Genomic DNA, 21,690 nt, shown 5'->3' on the forward strand with positions numbered 1-21,690 from the left:
TCAATTAGCTTTTTAGGATAAAAAGTTGTGTTGGGAATATTATGAACATACCTACGCCCTTTTATAATAGGCTTTAGGTGCTATTACATCCATAATATACGCGCTGGTCATAAAGGTTGTGATGCACTTCCCTCAAACTTAACTATCCAAGGTGTCATAAAATCTAATCCATTCCATATGTTATTGATCACACAGTGGTGAGGTGTCAGCCACTTGATATTGAGGTGTCGATCACTTGATGTAGAGGTGTCAACCACCTAATATTACAGAGGTACCGATCACCTAATATTGAAGTGTTCATTATGCCTCTATCACTCCTCCCTACTTGTTAGCATGTCGTGTGTATGAGATCGAGTCAAGAAATATCCTTCAATGAGTTGATGACACTTAGGTCCTCTTGAAATCTGTATGTGTTTGGTTGCCTTGATTATTCACCCTCTTATTATGCTTATGAGTCAATTTGACCTCACATGTCATGAAATACATTATGTGCTGATTTGGCCTCGCATATTAGTGAAATGTATAATTCCTATAACATTATATTTGAGACTTATTTGTGTTGTGATTTGGCCTATCACAACACACTGATTTGGCCTCACATTTTAGTATAATTTGCATGTTCTTGCATAGGATAATTCCTATAACATTCATAACTGTAATTATTATAATTATAACATTATATTTGAGACTTATTTGTGTTGTGATGACTGCATGGTCCTCTTTATTGTTCAGGACCTTTATATTAATTATAACATCACTACTGTCTCTCCCTCTATCTTGCTGGGCACCTTTGGCTCTTGCATTCATCTCTTTATTAGGGAGGGTCATCATAATCTAATGTTTTTTATTGCTGAGCTTAAATTCTTTGTTCATGGAACGGCAAATTCTTATTATGAAACTAAGAATCTTTTCTATAATTTTAACATTACTAATCTCTTTATCATTTATTTTTATTTTGTTTATGATCAGAGAAAAACAATCTGAAAATAGATTTAAGTTTCTATTTATACCTTATTAAATGTTATGAAGAATTGGTTTCACTGTTTTATAATAAGATTAAGAGTCTTTTGATCTTTACATTTGTGATCTTTCAACTCGCTATCTAATTTAGGGTTAAAGAGTTTTCTTCTTTACTTGGTTTCATTAAACTCTTATCAACAATATCTCAGTTATATATTTTTAGATCATAGTTTGGATTGGTAAGGCACATGACGTTGAAATATGCTATTGAATGATGTCATGTCAACGATATAGATCTCCCCCACGTCGAAGTCCTAACAACCATCTCAAAATCTTCTCTCTACATATTCTCACTCTAAGATTTATTTTCTCCTTAATTTTTCTCTATAATTTCTCTCTCTCTCTCTCTCTCTCTTCAGATTTCGTTTACTATATTCCTCTCCTTTCATATTTTTTCCTTCATATTTTCTCTCTTATAGCCTTTGTTTCTCTAACATAATATATAAGAGAATCTATTGCCCTCTGCTGATACCATGTTAGATCTCAAACCCAGAAAATAAAAAAAGAAAGAGGAAGATAAAAAAAATCTCAAGCCCACTAAATAAAAGAAGAGAGATGAAAATGAAAGAAGCAAATAAAAAAAAGGAAACATGAACATTTTTACTAAAAACACCAAGTAAGCTAACTCGAAAAGCAGCAGACACGAAATCACCAGAGTACGGGCTACTCAAGATGATATCAGAACAACAAAGTATGAAGCTGATGCACAAGCTGATATCAGAACAACAAAGTATGACTATGAACAGTAACATGTACAAAATACCGCATGACTTTTGTTCTCTTATATACAAACATCCGTCACTTGTCACTCTCAAACCAAAAACTAAAAAAAAAGGAAAAAGAAGTCAAGAAAAGATCTTGTATTTTACAAACAGATGTGCAAGGGTTTTGATGCTACCCTAGGCTTGATCCCCAAAATAGTTAGGCAAATAATGTACAAATTCTATTAGATGCAGCCGTGGATTCATGTATCATGAAAGCCACCAAATAGATTCAGAGTGGTGTTGATGTGATGTTGATCTTCTTCTCGAATAGGATTTTGTATCCTTCTTCTCTTTGTTGCTGGAGAGGCAATAGAGAGAGAGAGCATTGTTGATACATCATGGTCGTCATCTTCAGAACCAGATGGTTTATCTAGTTCGCCTTTGTCAACCGAAGGAAAAAACAATGGGAACATTCCCTCCTCTGATGGGAGCTTCTTACCACCCAAAGCTAGTTCAAGATCAGGGGTACGGGATCCTGACAAGTCCTCATCGACTCGAGGAAGGAAATACCTTGAGTTCTCCACCATCTTGGTCCCAGCAGGGAAGGAATCCTGTGGAAAGAAGCACCTTTCAGTACATATTGAGCTCTCAGGCACCTCGTTGTTGTAGTTGATACCATCTCTTTGCTGTTCATCTAGGTAGGTGGCTGAAAATGGTTGCGTCGTAGGTAGCAACCTACATTCCGTACTTTGTTCTCTTAAACTGATAACATGACCTTCACTGTCACATTTCATTCTTTTGTGTTCCCGACCACCTTCTAGAGAGACAAAGGTTGCCTCCTGCAACATATTAGGTATGGTGCTCTTTGATGATTCACCACAATATACCGTTGGGAAAGAGTGCACACATTTAGTGCTAGGCTTTGAACCCCAGATGGAGAAATTTTCCTCCGACTCATCCTCTATTTTCACCAACCTCTTTTTTCCCTTACTCCCCTCCGTCCCTTCCTTACCTGCTTTTTGAAGAAGTTAAAACTTATAACAACAGTACAACGGATAAAACAATAAACATGTGGAATAACCAGTTAAGAAAGAATCACCTTCTCTGAAACCAGAAGCAGCCAAGTACTCCGGCAATGATTCATCAAGTTTTTGTTGTACACTATTTGCAAAAACATGAGGACTTTTTCCAACTTCAACATCATTATCCTGCAAAAAATATTGGAAAGCTCTAAATTGCAATGCGATATTGAGCCAAATAAAAAAGTGAAACACAAAGAGATGGGCATTTCAAGTGCAAAAAGATTTTGACACTACAAAATACAGTAATAATATTCTAAATCCAGAATACCAAGACAATTTTGGTAAAAGACAATGAAAACACGATTGCAGATTGATCATAGATGAAAAGTCAATCACAGTGAGCTGCATCTAGCATGCAAAGCATGATGAGGAAACATAAGTGCCATTTGCAGAATTAGTACATGTGGTTTGCAGGATGTATTTTTCTTGTCAACTACAATTGGTGATTGACAAGATGAGGAAACACAATTACCATTGGTAGAGAGGAGAATATCAATCAGCGGATGTTGACAATTTCTTTTAAATGCACTCTGCACCATTACATCTTTTGTCCTGCTTGCAAATTCACCCTTGGAATATGTGGATACTTGTTTACAAACTCTGTATAAAGTAAATTTAATTTCATATTGCTGACAATTGCAGCATGGATTTCCAACTCCCATGTCGGTAGAATCAACTATCACAATACTCACAAAATAGCACGCTATACACAATCTTAGTTTGATCTGGATGACCTCCCAGAAATTGTGAAGAGTAAATAATAATTCTTTATTAATGATATCTATAAAAGTGGGTCAATTGTAAGTAGCAACATTCCAGGTATTAAAATCTGGGTCCAGCACCAGTGGTGGTCCCAAGTCCTCAGACAGATCAGTACAGTAGATATGCACCTATAATGTGTCAAAATGGGTCAGTTCAGATTAGAGTGCTCAACCATACCAGTGTCCAGCCCAACCAGTTCCAACTCAATTTTTTATCAACTAAAACTTTTTTGCCAATTTTTGAGTCAATAATAAATAAAAATATGATTATACCATCTACTGCATACTGTGCCAAAACTACGCTGGTGAATGATCACATGATACGTGTTATTATAACAGATGAAATGCCAAACCTCATGAATGGATAAATGTGACTCAACAAAAGGTGGTCAACAGCTTGGTAAGATCAAAGTATCTAACAGTCTGATAAGTATCAAAAATGAACTCACCATATTACCACATGAATCCAGGCAACACACCTCAAATGTAAGGTTACATGTATATATCCCATTACATCAATATGGGTTATAGTTATGTAATTTATGTTACTTCTCATGAACGATGCATGGTGTTTCTTCCACCTTTATAAGCATGATACGATCTGCCATACAAGATAAAACTCAGACACAATTAAACATATAAAATAATATCTAATAGCTATACATCATAACCAGTCCAATGCTGTTTCTAATTCTACCCTTCCTCTAGAAAAGAAATTAGGACATGACTGTGCAGGCAGTACAGAACTTGATACAACTGACATAAAAAGCAATTTAGTATCTAGAATTGAACTAGGTGCGTACATGTCAATGTTATTACAAAGTCAATATTTGAGCATTATTGAATATAAAGACATCTAACACAGCAATAAACCAAAAAAAAGCAAAAATCACTGTTTAGACCTTGCTCTTGTAAAGGAAAAAGAAATAGTACCGATTTAGTTCCATTGCTTTTCGATGCTGGACATATCTTTTGATAATCAAATGAGTAGAGATAATGTGAAGCATGATCTGATACTCCATTACTCTCTGTTTCAACAGTCACCATATCCAAAGAACTTTTAACCGAAGGGAAGTTCTCTGCATTGTGGGTATCATTGTCGGGAACAGTAGATGAAACAAACTGACAATTATCAATGGAATTGAATTTCAGTGTCCTGGCACCAGGTGTTTCATCATAAATAGAAAATTCTTTTGGTGGATACTGTTGGAGATCATGCTTCTGAAAAGTAGATAGTTCACAGGCATGATAAGAAGATAATTCTTGAACTTGTGACTCTAAATTTATCTTTGATCCAGAGGACTCCTGCTGCAAATTGGTGTAAGGTTTTGAAGAGTCCTGTTTCCTTACTTTGAAGATGCCCCAAAGAAAAAATAACATGTTCCAACCTAAAAAGCAGCATGCATAATGTTCCAACAGAGAGAATAATTCAGATGTGCTTAGAACCCTTAGAAAAACATAAATTTGCAAAATCATGTGTACGAAAAGAAAACCAGAGCCTTTCACATGTGCATTATGTTTAAGCATGAAAAGCATAATTAATACTTACGTTGTGAACTCTCAGGTAGCACATTCGATGGAAATATAAGAAGCTCCACCTCATTGATGCTCCCTTTGAAGGCTAAATCATTTTTTTGGGCAGCATCCAATAACTTCTGGTAAGATTTCTCATAACTGTAAAAAGAACAAGAACGAGATAGCTTATAAAGCATTATTCATTTAAAAGTAAATTGAAAATTTCTGCAATCCAGACCTCTCAGCATCTTTAGCAAAGAAATATAGACCAATATTATCTTCTTTAGGACCAGTCTCTTGAAACTGCAATGGCCACAAGCTAACCCGAGGAACTTCCTCCAATTGGATATTGCAAGGAAATCGGCATGCTACTTCATGCACTTTAGGCGATGCAAAATTTGATAAGTGAGCTTGAATTCCTTCGACAACTTCGGGAAATCTTCCAATTCTTAATATCTCAAAAGCACCCCTGCAAATAAAAAAAATGTGAGAGAAAAGATATATTTTACATTTCAAATGCTAAAAATATATGCTCTAGAATACACAAATATAATCTGAGAAGTTGAGGGAGTCAGACTGTCATACTGCCATATGAATTTATGCTCTGGAACTACAAGAAATCTGAAGTCAGTTGTCAGTGGAGAAGGGTGATCGGGCAAAATTTGAGCTGAGGACTTCTCATTCAACGCATCTGGATTTATTGGATTGACATTTAAATCCCCCACTCCAGGAACATATGAAGATTCAGTCAAGTGTTTGGTTTGCTCTGCATCAGATGCACTATCTGTTCTGCCATTGTCAGTGTCAGAAACTCTCAAGATCACTTTCCCATAAGGTGCTCCTTCTAATGGCAAGTCTTTCAGGCAACTTGAACTTGTCAAAGAGCTTCTGGAAGAATCTTCACAAATAATATTGTTTTTCAACAATTTACACTCAGACTGATCTACTGTTCTACTCATCTTGTTCTTTGAGATTGCTGATTTGAGAGCATCTTTCCACTTATTTCTCTTATTTGTCCCATCTACCAAACCCACATCAACAGAAGGCTTTGCAGCAGACATATTAGGCCTGTCAATTTGACCGCACTTTGCTTCTGTTAATTTAACATGACCAACTACATGATTAACCCCTGTAACAGCTGACCTTGAAGTTCCAGAAAAATCCTTGGTTGTATCATCTAAGTTACCCTGGTGGGAGGAGTCTATAGAAGGAGAAACACTGCTTCTAACTTCACCATCATCACTGCATGATACATAAGTGGCAGCAGAATTCACAAGAACAGCTTCCTTGTTGACAAATTCGCCAGGCTTTTTATTCTCAGAATCACAAATCTCATTGCTTTTCCATTTAAATGATGACTGCTTTTTCACTTCCTTGAACCCTAACAAGTCAATAAAATGAAAAAAAATAGTATTATTAATGTTTAAAAACAAAATCATTAGCTGATCATAAGGAGATGCCAACTAAAAAGGTGCTCTAATTGAAGAGGACTGTTTACCTAAATTATTTTCTCTATCAAATCCTTTGCTACTGCAAAGGATGCTAAGCTCAGACTTGTTACTTGCATTGCTGTTAGGTGGTGCAATCTTCACATCCAGCTTTGGAAGAGGTTTTCTACCAACTGGTGGTGGACTGATAAGTTGACGATCAAGATCAAAGGAGCTCTTTCTTTCCATAACACCTCTTTCTTTATTTGGATTGAAGCTTTTAGGGTCAGCTCGAGGTGTTTTAAGCGACTGAGCTTTGATTAATGATTTGACATTGTGATGACCTGAGCTCACACTCTTACATGATGCAGATCTGTTGACGGTTCTGATCAGCATCTGCTTTGTGTTACTTGACGTAGATTCTTTAGGTAGCTTTTGTGAGACACCTTCAACCAATTGCTTAACTTTTGGTTCCGCACTCTTCTTAAAAGAAACTTGCTTCGAGAGAAACCCTGCACACACGAAACAACAAAAATATGTTAAAATGCTAGTGTTTCACAAAAAATTCTGCAAAATCAAATATATCATATACAGATTCAATGAAGCAAAAAGAAAAAACTTACCCCTAGGTGAATAAAGCTCCCTTCGAACATTTGAAGACTTAGAATCCAAAGTAAGAGAATGAGAGGTCTGGGAACTTTTTGTAGATTGATCTCCAGTCAATGAAGCTATAATGGTTCCCTTTGTACCAGCCATATGCAAGTTTTTAAATGAATTTTCACGATCCAATGTAAGCAATCGAGAGGTCTGGGAACTGTTTGTAGAATGATCTCCAAGCGTTGAAGCTATGTTGGTTTGTTTAACTTGAGCCATATGCAAGTTTTTAAATGAACTTTCACGAGAAAATTTTGTAGCTATCCTAGGACTGGCTGTCCTTAAAGGTTCATCCCTTGTTTCAGAAGCTTTCTTTTTAGTAACTGGACCTACGTCCACTCGGTCCATCTGCTTTTTGCTGGTTGTCCTTGGACTTTGAATTTGTTTACTGGACCCACATGCTTCTGGATTGGTTGACCTGGTGTCCAACTTTGGTGAACTCTCAGGATTCACAAAGCTTCCAAAATTCTGGATCTTCTTATTCAAATAACATATATTTGATGTTCCAGAAACAGACTCAGCTTTCTTCATCTTTTTTATTTCAACATCCTCCTTTTTCTGGCATTCTTCACATAGCCAATCTCGTTCAGGAACTTTATCCAACATAATTTGCATGCAGTAACTAATTAACAGTAAACAATTGCTTAGTGCAAGAGAGATCCAAATTGCAGAATAGACTTTTAAGAGAGAGAATTACAAACAAAAGATCTTACGTGTGCTCTGCACCATCGATGCATCTACTACAAGAAGCAAGAAGATCCTCACGACCAGCATCTCCACATATATCACATACGTTTACCTTCATCACAATAAAACAAATATGTAGCCAGCATAATTAAGAAAACTACAAACAGTAAAAAGAGAACTAGAATCAAAGATAAACAGCACCCAAAAATAAAATAAGTACAACATTGAGAATCAGCATGAGGAAAGTTGTCACTAAAATAAGACACAAATGACATTTGACTGCCACAGCATCAGGGGGCTAGAGGCTGAGTGTAGCTTTGTTAAAACCACAATAGTGAAAACTAAACTTTGGCATCAGCTTTGAAGGTCTAGTATCATGTTGACATTTGGTTGTAAAATTCCACCTTGAAGTACTCCTGATTGCAAATAGTACCAAGTGATCAACCATATATTTCTACATTGACGATTTATTTACACAAGAACTCAACATTAACGAGACATTTCTACAATGACGGGTGGCTCAAGAAATCAACATTAACTAGACATTTATTTCACATACATCACTCATCTACACCACAAAATGCCATAGCATCGATACCGGTGCAAAAATCATATAGAAGATGGCAATCAAATAAGTACAATCTTAAAGGTCACCACACTATGTAAAGATTACAGATCAACTTCGTTAGCACTCTGCAAAAAAATAGAATTGAGGCTCATAATTTTTACAGGCACAAAAAACACTTAAAAATGAAGAATTATAAAGATGTTTTGCATATAGAACCTTGTGATTATGTTTACTAACCATTGAAGTTAACAAATTACCTTAAATAAAAGAATATATTTATAACAACTTCCCCGTTGCTTCTTTTGTGGCATGCAGAATCTTGGTTTTATTGCTTGACTAGATTAAAAAAAAAAAGATGTGCCTACTAAGCCATGATTCAAGTTTGAAATTTGATCATTAAGCTGATTTGCTGGAAAGCTCTACCTGATATAAGTGTTTAACAGCGAACAATTTAACAGTATTTTGAATGTGTAAAATCTCGAAGCCCCTGGCTTCTTTGAAATTGTCCTACAGCATCGATTGGTTAAGAGGGAATCTGGATCAATGCATGATATCTGTTCCGTAAGGATCAGATTTACTTATTATTTGTTTTAAAGGCAATCTTGATAATCTTATGTAACTTTGTGTTATGCTGCATCAGTTCCTTCCTCTATGCTTTCCTATGTTTTGGCTAAGAAATGATAATCTATCAAATATCAATTCTGTCCTTTATGCTTTCCAAAGTTTCAGCTAAGAGATTATCATCTCTCAAATCCTAGAAATATTTTGACCATGGTTCGTCTTACCGGGCCATACCAATGTACTGACCAGTTGTTGGTACAATATGATACGTACCAACTCACTGACACATGGTACAATGAGACATACCGACAAACTGATACGTACTGCCCATACCGGTTGGTACGCCGTGGTATAGAGAACCTTGATTAACATAACAAAAGATTTAGAGTCTTGCATTACTTTTTCACAAGTAGAAAGAGAGAGAATTTATGACTTCCTTGTATTCTAGAATTCATATAATTTCCAGGTCGATGCACATGCATTCTTACGGAACCTGATGAAGAAATAATAAAGTACTTACATCATACAACATGCTCTCCGGTTCAGAAGCTTGACCTGTCCCGGACTTGTAAAGATTGGATTTGGATCTGTCAAAGTCACTAGCAGATTCAAAGAATTGATCTCCATTCTTGAATTCCCCAGAAGACGTGTTACTTCCGATTTGAATTGATTTAGTAGCTTCACTGTCAGAGAACACGACAGACTTCTGTCCATGATTGCCACCAGCAGAAAGCAGTACCTGGTATGAGGATTCAACATCAGCCACCAAGCAATCATGAGATTCTCCATGGACTTGGGATGGTTGATTTGCCTCTATACCATTGGAGTCAGCATTATGACAGGAAATAAGATCACTTCGACAAGGGGAATTTGAATCTAACTTTGGAGATATGTTCTTCATCAATGAAGTGTTTGTAAGGACAGAATTACTAGGAAGGCCTACATTAAGAGGACCAGGGCTCTTCTTGCAAGAAGATTCTTGAGGGAATGTGATCAGCTTCCTTGATTTAACCTGGTTTGCTTCCATATTACAACCACAAGATTCATGAGTGGTTTCAACTTGAATCACCATTTCAGTTTCTCTGACACCGAATTTACATGTTGACAACAAACTGCCTGATCTCTTCTCCAGTTCCAAATTATGATCTAAGCCTAGCATATTGGTATCTCCAGCCCCAGTGATGCACGAATCGTTATTCGTGTAGCATCTGGACACATTGTGCTCTCCATCCAGTTCACCATGGTGTACATCAGCTCTTGAATAGTGGCATGACATTCCATCACCTGTAACAGGAATACCTCTTCCAAGAAACTTATATCCCTCAACTGCTTCAACAGTTGAAATCTCGGGGGGTATGTCAACATCTTCAGAAGTATCATATGTAAAAGAACTCCTCAATGTTGCTTTACTCTCTGCATTTTCAGTATATGAATCATTACTTGAACTTCCACTTAGCAAGTTGCTTGTTTCACTAACTGCAGTCTGCAGATCATCACATAACCTACTCTTGACACGAGTGAAGGAACAATTATCTGCTTCTTTCAATTGAAATGTATTATCAGAGGATCCACAATCAACATTTGACTCCATTGCTACTGCAATACGATGCATACAAGAGGAGCAAGGAGCAGAGCAAACATTACATGTCCCAGATTCCACCCTCATATCACCTACAAATATAAGTCGGCTTTGATCTGCAAATTTGCCCTATTGACCACGAATTGATTCAGAGTCATCATTAAATGAATGAGTACAGAAGAAAGGTGTAGCAATATATGAAATGAAAAGACAAATGAAATTATAAAATTCACATAAAAGGCAGCTGAATTTCAAAAGGTCCCTTCCACCAAAGGAAGCGATATCAAACTTTAAAAGAATCAGCACTAGAAAAACTCCATGCACAATAAAAGAACACAGGCATGAAGTATGCAGTGTAATCAGGCGTATACATCATTAAAATTTAGAAACCATAAAACAGAGCCCTGGTTATTTCTATGAGTCATCACCTACCTAAGGACTTCCAAACTTGTTTCTTTGATGCAGCCAACTCAATTTGACATATCACACACATTTACAATCTCAACATAAATCAAATGCAGAGAGTATTCACATCCAGTAAACAACTCTTTATGCCTTGGATCAGTCTAATTTTACAAGTTCTAAGGTCCTATTACCCACTTAGTATTAGCTTGCTCACATGTGTTCTAATTTGACAACACATGTAGTAAGAAGAAGAATCTGGCACATAAGTAAACAATCTAAGTGTCTACAAAAACATGGCACAAGGTTGCCTGGCATAATCAGGAAGACAGCATGACTATTAATGAAGAGATTTAACCATCTATTACTGGATACCTAGTGGTCCACTGTTTGAGAATCCCTAGTAGAACTTTAATTTTTTGTTTTTAAGTTTAATCCTCATCACTTTGTACCTTCTCCAATGATAAAAATGAGCAAATATGTCCACTAAGAATCAAGCACGATTGGTTCAACTAACCGCACATATGAGGGTTAGACACTGCAACACCAATTAATATTGTGATGTCGAGAACAATCTGACAAAAGAACTCAATAACAAGGGGGAAAAAACAAACTACTATCTTAAAGTCAAATAAGAAAAGAGGAATTCTTTTAGTATAAAAAATACAGAAAAACATATTATCAAGGCAGGTCTCTTTACCGAATTCATCCTCTGACGTCCACGATCTGCCTCCTCCAAAGGTCCTTCGATGTCAGAATTTGTCTTGATGATTGATGCCATCTAGAAGGAAATCAGAATGCACATCACATACCGCATCAAGAAACCAATAGCAAGAGGAGAAAGGACAGTGTGAACAAAGCAAATCTCGCATAAATGCGAAGATGCACATGCGTCGAAACGAAAGAACAGTGCAACTGTTACCATATTAACCATATTAAAAAGCAACGAGACATGCATCTAAAATCAAGAACCAAACACCGGTCAGGTGAATATGAAACAGAACACACGGGAAAGAGATAGAATCTTTCTCATCGGAAAACAAAATGAATCTTGAAATCCCCCAACTTCTTCAAGAAATCCAGTCGTCGCCAAAAACCTAAGTAAACATCACGATCCCCCAGCAAATAATGAAAAAAAAGAATTCCAACAGCAACAACCCACCACAAAGAATCATCTGAATCCACAGACAACAACGAAATGTCCTAATCTCCGAAGAAAAACGATCCCTTACATCCCCAACGCAGAATCCCGATCTTGTTCAATAAAGAAGAAATCATTACATGCCTCCGGCTCAGCAACAGTGTTCTTCAGATCGTCCAGCGGCTTGAGGCTCCGCTCCGGCCGTTTCCTCATCCTACCACCTCCAGCAGGAATACTATCGAGGACGTCGCATCTCCACAGCCGGCCTTACGGAGATCGGAGAGAACGAGAAGGGAAGCAAGCAGGCTAAATCGTACGCCGTCGGCGATATCGAGGGCCCCGTCAGCGACCGCAGAACTCCGCCGGATCTAAACCGAGGGTTTCGACTCGTGGAATCCACGGCGGAGACAAGACAACAAAGGGGAAGAGGAGTAGACGAGAGAACGGAAGACGGGAGTGTGTGCGAAAGGCGAAAGGGGGCGTGGGAGTGAGGGCCCTCCCTCGGCTGCTATCTAAAGTTTAGGAAACAGAAAACAAAGAAACAGAAATCAAATATAAGAAACAAAAACAAAAAGTGTTTCCTGCATGCAAACTCCTTGGCCTTGATATTTTCGTACGTGGGAGCGGCGTGGCGGTGGAGATGTTGACGCGTGGTGGGCGATGATTCAAGGAGACTGCCGTGGGGCGGTGAAGGGGATGAGGAATCCGATGAAGGCGTGGCTCATCTTTGAGATCCGTGCTCCCGGCTGGTCTTGGCCGTACCCGTGTTGGCGACTCCCGACACGGACGGCGACGGATCGTTCGGATGTATGGCCTCTCCCCAAAACTTGTGTCGCCATCGTTGACGGCGTCCGCACGCCTACCTTTGTCCCCGAAATCATGGGTCCCGCATAATTGTCCAATAAAACAAAAGGTACAGCGAGGGGAACGACACCGATGGTTTGTAAAAAAAGCCATGATCTTTACGGGGATGAGGCGAGTAGCGCGTGGCTATGGGCTCTTCTTGCAGCACGGCAAAGAGCATGTCCGCGAGACGTGTCGGAATCTCCACCGTCCGATCATGTGGCTGGATTGTGATGACGATACGAGTATGATACGTGAGGTTCCCATACGAGTTCATGTCAGTCTCACACGAGAACCACTGGGGAGCCAAAAGTTACTGAGAGCGACTCGATCGTGGTACGTGTAATTGGACTCACTAAGAGAGAGAGAGAGAGAGAGAGAGAGCATACACGCCACAGAATTGACTTATCATAAAGACTCGTGATATGAATGTGATTAAGATGATAACTTTGCGTTTGCTATCATCTGTCTTGTAAGGAAGGCCCCATGTCGATTCATATGGGGGCGTTATGGTTCGCAGTGCTTTGCATGTGTACATAAAGGAAAAGAAGGATCCGTGGTTTCTCGGGGGAATTGGCAATATGCATGCACTTGTGTTCTTTTCCTTCTCGTGCTTTTGATGATTTGATGCATGGCCGAAATCCTCCGGGGAAAAGAATAATAGGGTTCACCTCAAATAGAAGAAAGCTCCATAATAATAATACATATAAATATTAATTTTGTTGTTCTTCTAACGGCGTCTAAAGCAAAATCATTAGTGATGTATGTGCATAAATAATTCATCTGATTATATTTACGCAATAGTTGTTTAAGTTAATTCGTCGTATCGATGTGTCGAAAGAGAGAAAGAAGACTTCCAAATCAAAATAGATTAATAAATAAATGGCATATCAGATGGTTATTGTAACATTAATGTAGTTGACACTCTTTGCTTACGTCAATAAAAAAATTAAATATAAAAATCAATCTCTCTTTAGAGCACCCAATATGTATTCCTTTATATTTTTACTTCTCATCGAAATTATTATACATAGTATATTTATAGAAATAAATCATAATTTATTGAGAACTCGTAATCTAATATTTAGTCCAAGTTCAATTAGGATTTCTAATTTAATTAGGTCTCCTAAAATACTTACCAATTATGTTTTTCTTGGATGAATGTGACACGGCTCGAGCATTTCGTGTGGGAATGTGCAATCTTATTGAGATTCGAACATAAATGCCAAGGATGAGGCAATGAAGTGTCTTAAATGCTAAAGCTTACGGACGTTGTGTGTCATGTAATGCCATTGGGTGCAACCCAATTGTTTCTTCTTCTTCTTCGTCGTTGAGGCACAACAATAACAGGTTCCATAAATTTCATGGTTTTATAGGCTTGTTGTGTTAATCACAAACGCGTGATTGCACACTCAACATTTTCGACCCAAGATATTCTCTAATTGCTAGCCAAAAAGATTATTGTCATTATCAACATGTAAAGGTCATTTCTTTGGCTTTAGTATCTTTTCTTCCTTTGTTTAGTCAAGTTTCAAGATTACTATTTTGGCTCCTCCCTCTTTTCTTGGTTAATGGATTTGGACACACCACAGCCAATCTAGACTCGATCAACTCCTCTATGCCCTATACATACCTACCCCGATGAAGTTTGGAAACAATTCATTTGCTTTTGCAAATTCTAATAGCATATATTTAATTTCCCATATTATTTATATATATATACATATATAATGCCATAACACTTACGCAGCTTCACCATCTAGTGAGCGTAATTAATCTCACATTAGGTGATGAGTGAGAGAATCATACAACTCCAAAAATAAGATTAACTAATACAATATCAATCGTAATAAAATCTAAAGATTATTTACATTAATCTTTCCTAAGAGCATAGAAAAGCTTTCCTTTTCACGTCACAGTAAATTGTATTTCACGTTGTTGGGAAGTCCTCCGGTAGGACCCATGATGTATGTGGTGAAGATGAGTGAGAGCACAGTGACAGCAACAGCTCCCCCCCCCCGGGGTTTCATTTCTGCATTGACCGAAGGACACAACTCTCAACCATGCATCCACGTTTCCCCCGATCTCCTCCTCTTCTTCTTGTCACCCAACCACCCCTGCAGCAATCGAACACCACAAAGTAATGACTCGTCGTTATCTCTAAAATAGTTTAGGCTTTTAAGAATCAATTTATAATATAGTTTTTTAACTTACAGTCAGTAAATCAATTAATCAGTAATTATATTAGTAATGAAAGGACGAATAATTCTCTAGACCTAAATATATATATAATTATTTATTAATATAATCCTATTTAATGTTGTAAAGTTCGTAGGTCTTCTATTGAATGGTCGGTAATGACCTCGGTAATATTCAATTAAGCTGATTAACTCGTATTTAATAGCCTCATGAAGCCTAATAATAGTTCACTCATCTCAGTTTTAATCTTATTAGGATTATGATTAGAGAACTATTGAGAGTACCAGGTGTTGTCGGAAGATGACGACATATGATTGACACGGGAGTGTCTAATTTATTACAATCTAATCATATGAACCTTGATCATGATATAATATTTTTTTTCAACCAATAATGATGCCTCATAATCTTTAACTCAGCCTACTCAAATATGACAACTCATCAATATATTCCCTGCATAAAGTTAAAGTTGTTTTAAGGTACTTTTCTTCATAACCAAGGAATACATTAAAAGAGTTGGTTAGTGAATATTTCTTCATGACCAAGGAATGCATTAAAGGAGTTGGTTAGCAGCTGTGAATACTTAATTTCAAAATTCCCTATGTATGAAGGGTTGTTTCATGCACTAGTACTTATGTTGATGTTTAGGACTTAGAAAGAACTTTAGAAACTGATGATATTTTGGCATAAGCTCTCTTGGAATGCTCCTATAAACTCTATATCTCTTGAATGCGTTCTTGAGTGGTGAGTCTTTTATTTTCTAGTTTTGTATCCTTGTTTAATTTTCGTTGAGTAGTGAACTTTCTATATCTCATTGTGATTTTAAACTTGGTATTGAGCTACTTTTTATTTTTATCAAAGTTGTTTTGTTAGTTCGCTCCTTTTCTATTCGACAAACTGTACTATCGGTTTTCTTTCGAATTCTATTCTACTACACCCCCCACACACCCCCCCCATTCTGCATCACACCGGTATCAGTTTGGTATTAGAGCTAAAGGCTAGAGATTATGGCAAGGCGAAATGGGAAAAGATATAGTTGGTGAAGATAGCAACCATGAAGATGATGCTGAGTCATTGAGGCTGCAACTATGAAGATTGCTGCATAGTCTATAAGAAAAGAATAAATAATCGAAGAACTTCAAAGTAGACAAAACCAGCATGAAAATGATATCCATGAATATACTTCTAATGAAGATACACCTCCTCTCCCAAAGGAGTCGAAAAGATGTCGGATAAGAAATATAGTCCAAGACGAGTGGTAGAATAAATATAACCCAAGATTGGAGATACCAAAGTTTGAAGGTAAAATCAATATTGATGACTTTATCGATTGACTTAATATAATAGAAAGAATTTTTTATTTTCATGAACCACCAGAACAAAAGAAAGTCAAACTTGTGGCACTAAAACTTAGATGGAATGCATCTTTTTGGTGGAAAAATCTGAAGAAACAAAGAGAACGTGAGGGGAAGAGTAAAATCGTGACATGGGAAAAAATGAAAAGGAAGCTGAGGAGAAAATATTTACTTCATAATTATAAGCAAGAGATCTTTCTCAAAATCCATGATTTCAAGCAAAAATATCTTAGTGCGAAGGAGTATGCTGCAGAATTCGATAATCTGATATTAAAAGGAGAGTTTGTGGAACCGGAAAAGTAAACTATTACAAAATACTTAGGAGGTTTGAAATATGAGATTGCTAAAGTGGTTCAACTGTAGCCATATTGGTCTTTAAATGATGTGAGCAAGTTGGCTTTAAAAGTTGAAAATCAATAAAAGTTTAAAAGAAGTTCTCGATACGGTTCAAAAGAAAGCTATATAAAATGAGGAAGTTCCAAGCCTACTGTCCAAAGCAAGATGATATCAAAAGTGCAAGAAAAGGATGAAGAATTTGTTGGCAGTAAAAAAATACCAAATTCTTCTATCCCAAGTGATCGAAAATGCTTCAAATGTCATGGTTTTGGGCATATTATTTCATATTATCCAAATAGGAGAATTGTAACTTTAGTTGAAGATCATAGTGATGGAGGAGAAGATGAAGCCGACGACGAACTAAAATATGATGAAGATAAGGAAGAGGTTACTTATGTAGATCATGGTTTATCTATTGTATTGAAACGTAGCTTGCAAGTGTCTTATGTGGCCGATGATGAAAGTTGGATGCGAAAAAATATGTTTCACACTAAATGCACTTATCTTAGCAATGTGTGCTTGGTGATCATCGACAACGGCAGTTTTGAGAATGTGGTTTCTTTGAAGATAGTGCAAAATCTAAAGTTGGACACAATCTCTCATCCACATCCATATCAATTATGTTGGTTGCAAAAATGAAATGACATCAAGGTAACTAAAAGATATTTAGTTTCATTTTCAATTGGCAAGTATTATAAAGATGAAGTGTCGTGTGATGTTGCTTGTATGGATGCTTATCATTTGCTATTAGGAAGACCTTGGCATTATGATCAAAGGATGTTGTATGATGGTTATAAGCATACTTATTATTTTAAGGTGAATGAAAAGAAGATTATCTTAGCTCCATTACAATCTTCCGAAATTAGTACATCAAAGAAGGAAGTTAGTGCTTTTATGTCTTATAGTAAATGCAAATGTAAATTTGATAAGGGTGGTCATGTTTTGGCCCTGATGGTAGTAGAGGAGAACAAACAACATAAGGAGACACTGAAAATCATAAAACCAATCCTAGAGGAATTTCAAGATCTTATACTAGAAGAGATTCCATATGACCTTCCACCTTTGAGATACATCCAGCATCATATAGATCTTATTCCGGGGGTTGTTCTACCTAATAAGGCAGCATATAGAATGAGTCCCAAGGAGCATATAGAATTTCAAAGGCAAGTTGATGAATTGATGGAAAAGGGGTTTATTCGGGAGAGCATGAGTCCTTGTGCGGTTGCTGTCTTGTTGGTGCCTAAGAAGGATGGTTCTTGGAGAATGTGTGTGGACAGCCGCACTATCAATAAAATCACAATGGATTATCATTTTCCTATTCCAAGATTAGATGATCTACTTGATTAATTATGTGGTGCTTCTATTTTCTCTAAAATTAATTTGAGTAGCTATCACCAAATAAGAATGAGACCTGGATATGAGTGGAAACCAACATTTAAAACTAGAGAAGACTTATATGAATGGTTGGTTATACCATTTGGGCTATCTAATGCTACTACCACTTTCATGAGATTTATGAATCACATACTTAAGCCATGCATTGGAATATTTATTATAGTTTACTTTGATGATATATTAGTATACAACAAGACTGAAGAAGAGCATATGACTCATCTTAAATAGATCTTTTTTATTTTGAGATAACAAAAGCTTTATGCTAATACGAAGAAGTTTGGGGTATGTTATTTCGAAAAATGGAATCATGATGGATCAAAGTAAGGTAGAAGCTATTCTCAAGTGGCCAACACTTGCTTCAGTACATGATGTGAGGAGTTTCTATAGCTCAACTTCCTTTTATAGAAGATTTATCAAGGGTTTTAGCTTTATTGTTGCTCCAATCACCGAATGTCTGAAATATGATAAATTCAAATGGACTAACGAGGCTAATGATGCTTTTGAGCTTTTAAAAAGAAAGGTGACTGAAGCTCTTTTCTTAGTTCTATCAAATTTTAATAATGTGTTTGAGGTTGAATGTGATATCTCTAATGTGGGAATTGGTGCTGTTTTGAGTCAAGACGGAAAGCCTATTGCCTTTTTTAGTGAGAAACTAAATGCTATGAGAAGGAAATATTCTACCTATGACAAGAAGTTTTATATCATTTATCGAGCTTTATCTCATTGGAGTCAGTATCTTCTTGCAAAGTCATTTGTCCTATATTCTGATCATAAGGCTTTAAAGTTCATTAATCAACAGCATAAGCTAAACAAAAGGCATACAGCTTGGGTGGAGTTCTTACAATATTATAACTTTACAATTAAGCACAAATCTGGTGTTCAAAATATAGTTGCTGATGCATTGAGCATAAAACATTCTTTATTATCAGCAATGGAAGTCAAAGTGGTTGGATTTAAGACGTTCAAAGATCTATATGAGAATGATGTAGATTTCGGCTCGATATGACAGAATTGTAAATCACATTCCTTTCAACAATTTTCTATCTTTGATGGTTTTCTTTTTCGAGCTAATGCCTTATGTGTTCCATCTTGTTCTTTGAGATAATTAATTCTAACTGAAGTACATGGTAGTGTTTTGGGAGGACATTTCGGTAGGGACAAGACTCTAGCTCTTGTTCAATCAAATTTCTATTGGCCTAAGATATTCAAAGATGTGGAGAGATATGTGAAGTAATGCCAAGTGTGTCATTTGGCAAAAACAAGAAGTTAAAATTCTAGTTTGTACACTCCATTGCCAGTGCCAAATACTCCATAGGAGGATGTGAGTCTTGATTTCGTTTTGAGATTGTCAAGAACTCAAAGGAACAAGGATTCTATCATGGTTGTTATTGACAGATTTTCAAAAATGTCTTACTTTGTTCCTTGCAATAAATCGAATGATACATCGTATATTGCTGATTTATATTTTAAGGAGATTGTTAAATTGCATGGTATTCCAAGAACTATGGTGTCTGATCGAGATTCAAAATTTGTTAGTCATTTTTGGAGAACTCTTTGGAGGAAGCTGGGTACTTCTTTGAATTTCAACAGCTCGCATCATCCACAAACCGATGGGCAAACTGAGGTAACGAACAGAAGCTTAGGAAATTTACTTAGAAGCTATGTTAGTAAGAAAATTAAGCAGTGGGATATCATTCTTTCACAACTTGAGTTTGCCTATAATCATTCTATGTATCATAGTATTGGTAAGAGTCCTTTTGAGGTAGTTTATGGTGTTAATCCTGCTGGTCCTTTTGACTTAATCCCTTATTCTATAACAAAGTAATTTAGTGGAGATGCTGATGAAAGAGCTAAGCAGATAAAGAAGCTGCATGAGGGTGTGAAAGCAACCATTGAGAATCAAAATGAGAGGTATATGCATGCTACCAATAAACATAGAACGATTTGGTCTGGATTCATCTAAGGAATGAGAGGTTTCTACCGGGTAAATTTGAAAAACTGAAACCAAAGGCTGATAGTCCATTCAAGGTGCTTAAGAGAATTGACAAAAATGCTTATGAGATTGAGCTACCTGAAGATTACAGAGTATCCCCAACATTTAATGTGGCTGATTTAAGTCCTTTTTATAAACATGTTGATGAATCACACAAGGACTTGAGGACAAGTCTTTTTCAACTGGGGGAGATTGACACGGGAGTATCTAATTTACTACAATCTGATCATATGAACCTTGATTATGATATGATATTTTTTCAGCCAACAATGATATCTCATAATCTTCAACTCAGCCCACTCAAATATGACAGCTCATCAGCATATTCCCTACTTTTCTTCATGACCAAAGAATACATTAAAGGAGTTGGTTAGCAGCTTAGAACATTTCTTCATGACCAAGGAATGTACTAAAGGAGTTGGTTAGAAGTTGTAAACGCTTAATTTTGAAATTCCCTATGTATGAAGGGTTGTTTCATGCATTAATACTTATGTTAGTGTTTAGGACTTAAAAATGACTTTAAAATTGATGATATTTTGGCAGATGCTCTCTTGGAGTGCTCCCATAAACTTTGTATCTCTTGGATGAGTCCATGAGTGGTGAGTCTTTTATTTTCTAGTTCTGTATCCTTGTTTAATTTTCGTTGGGTGATGAACTTTCTATATCCCATTATGATTTTAAATTTGGTGGTGAGCTACTTTTCGTTTTTATCAAAGTTGTTTCGTTAATTCGATCCTTTTCTATTCGACAAACTGTACTATCGATTTTCTTTCGAATTTTATTCTACTACACCCCCCATTTTGCATCACATCGGTATCATATTACATATAAATAAGTCAACTATCATACTTTTATTTTTAGTCTTATAATTAACAGGTTAACTTTACAAGCATTATATATTGTTTTCTTTTAATTTTATGCTTATTTGATGATGATAGTTATCTCTGATAAGTAGATGAGATTTCCCTAACTGTTGAGGAAATCTCTCTACTCTGTTGAGGGAAATCCTCTAACCCGTTGAGGAAACTTCTCCTTCTAACCTGTATATAAAGACGGAGGATATGTCAATAACATTCAACTTCTTCTTCAACAACTCATTTATCTCTTTATTTTAACATGGTATCAGAGCAGCTCCTCTTGGCGACAGCAGCATCGCCATGTGTTAGCCAAGCGGCCACAGTAGCACGCTGCCTCAAGCGGAGTCATTGAAGAAGCACCAAGACACGGATTCAAAGCCAGTGCTAACCGGTCTTGCTTTTCTTCGCCGGCCTTGCTCCCTCTCCTATTTGCTGCCTACAGCAGACACTCTCCGTCGCCGTCACGCAAGGAGGAAAACATTCTCTCCTCAATAGCAGTGAACGGCGAACAACGGTGTCTTCCTCGCTTCCCGGCCAGTAGCAGTCGCAACTGCTGCACCTTCCTCTTCCTTCTTCTTCGCCGGAAGGACAACGTGGTCCTTCAGCCCCAC

The 21,690-nt window shown here is 36.9% G+C and overlaps 1 protein-coding gene across 4 annotated transcripts; it reads right to left on the reverse strand.

The window, feature by feature from the left end:
- Window positions 1-1,735: 1,735 nt before the first annotated feature.
- On the reverse strand, window positions 1,736-12,558 carry LOC103982059 (protein PARALOG OF AIPP2). Of its 4 annotated transcripts, none has more exons than XM_009398860.3 (12): window positions 12,246-12,558; window positions 11,661-11,741; window positions 9,500-10,687; window positions 7,877-7,962; window positions 7,133-7,785; window positions 6,581-7,021; window positions 5,668-6,463; window positions 5,321-5,551; window positions 5,117-5,241; window positions 4,501-4,955; window positions 2,824-2,932; window positions 1,736-2,736 (listed from the first exon to the last, which is right to left on the reverse strand). In XM_009398860.3, exons 1-12 carry the CDS (start codon window positions 12,312-12,314, stop codon window positions 1,985-1,987), a joined length of 4,986 nt encoding a protein of 1,661 aa, XP_009397135.2. In that variant the 5' UTR covers window positions 12,315-12,558; the 3' UTR covers window positions 1,736-1,984. The 4 variants fall into 4 exon arrangements, with proteins under 4 accessions (XP_009397135.2, XP_009397137.2, XP_009397138.2 ...); XM_009398862.3 differs by having other exon boundaries at window positions 12,242-12,558; XM_009398863.3 differs by having other exon boundaries at window positions 12,193-12,332.
- Window positions 12,559-21,690: the final 9,132 nt, after the last annotated feature.

This window comes from Musa acuminata, chromosome BXJ2-4 (assembly GCF_036884655.1).
Source record: "Musa acuminata AAA Group cultivar baxijiao chromosome BXJ2-4, Cavendish_Baxijiao_AAA, whole genome shotgun sequence".
Taxonomy (NCBI): domain Eukaryota; kingdom Viridiplantae; phylum Streptophyta; class Magnoliopsida; order Zingiberales; family Musaceae; genus Musa; species Musa acuminata.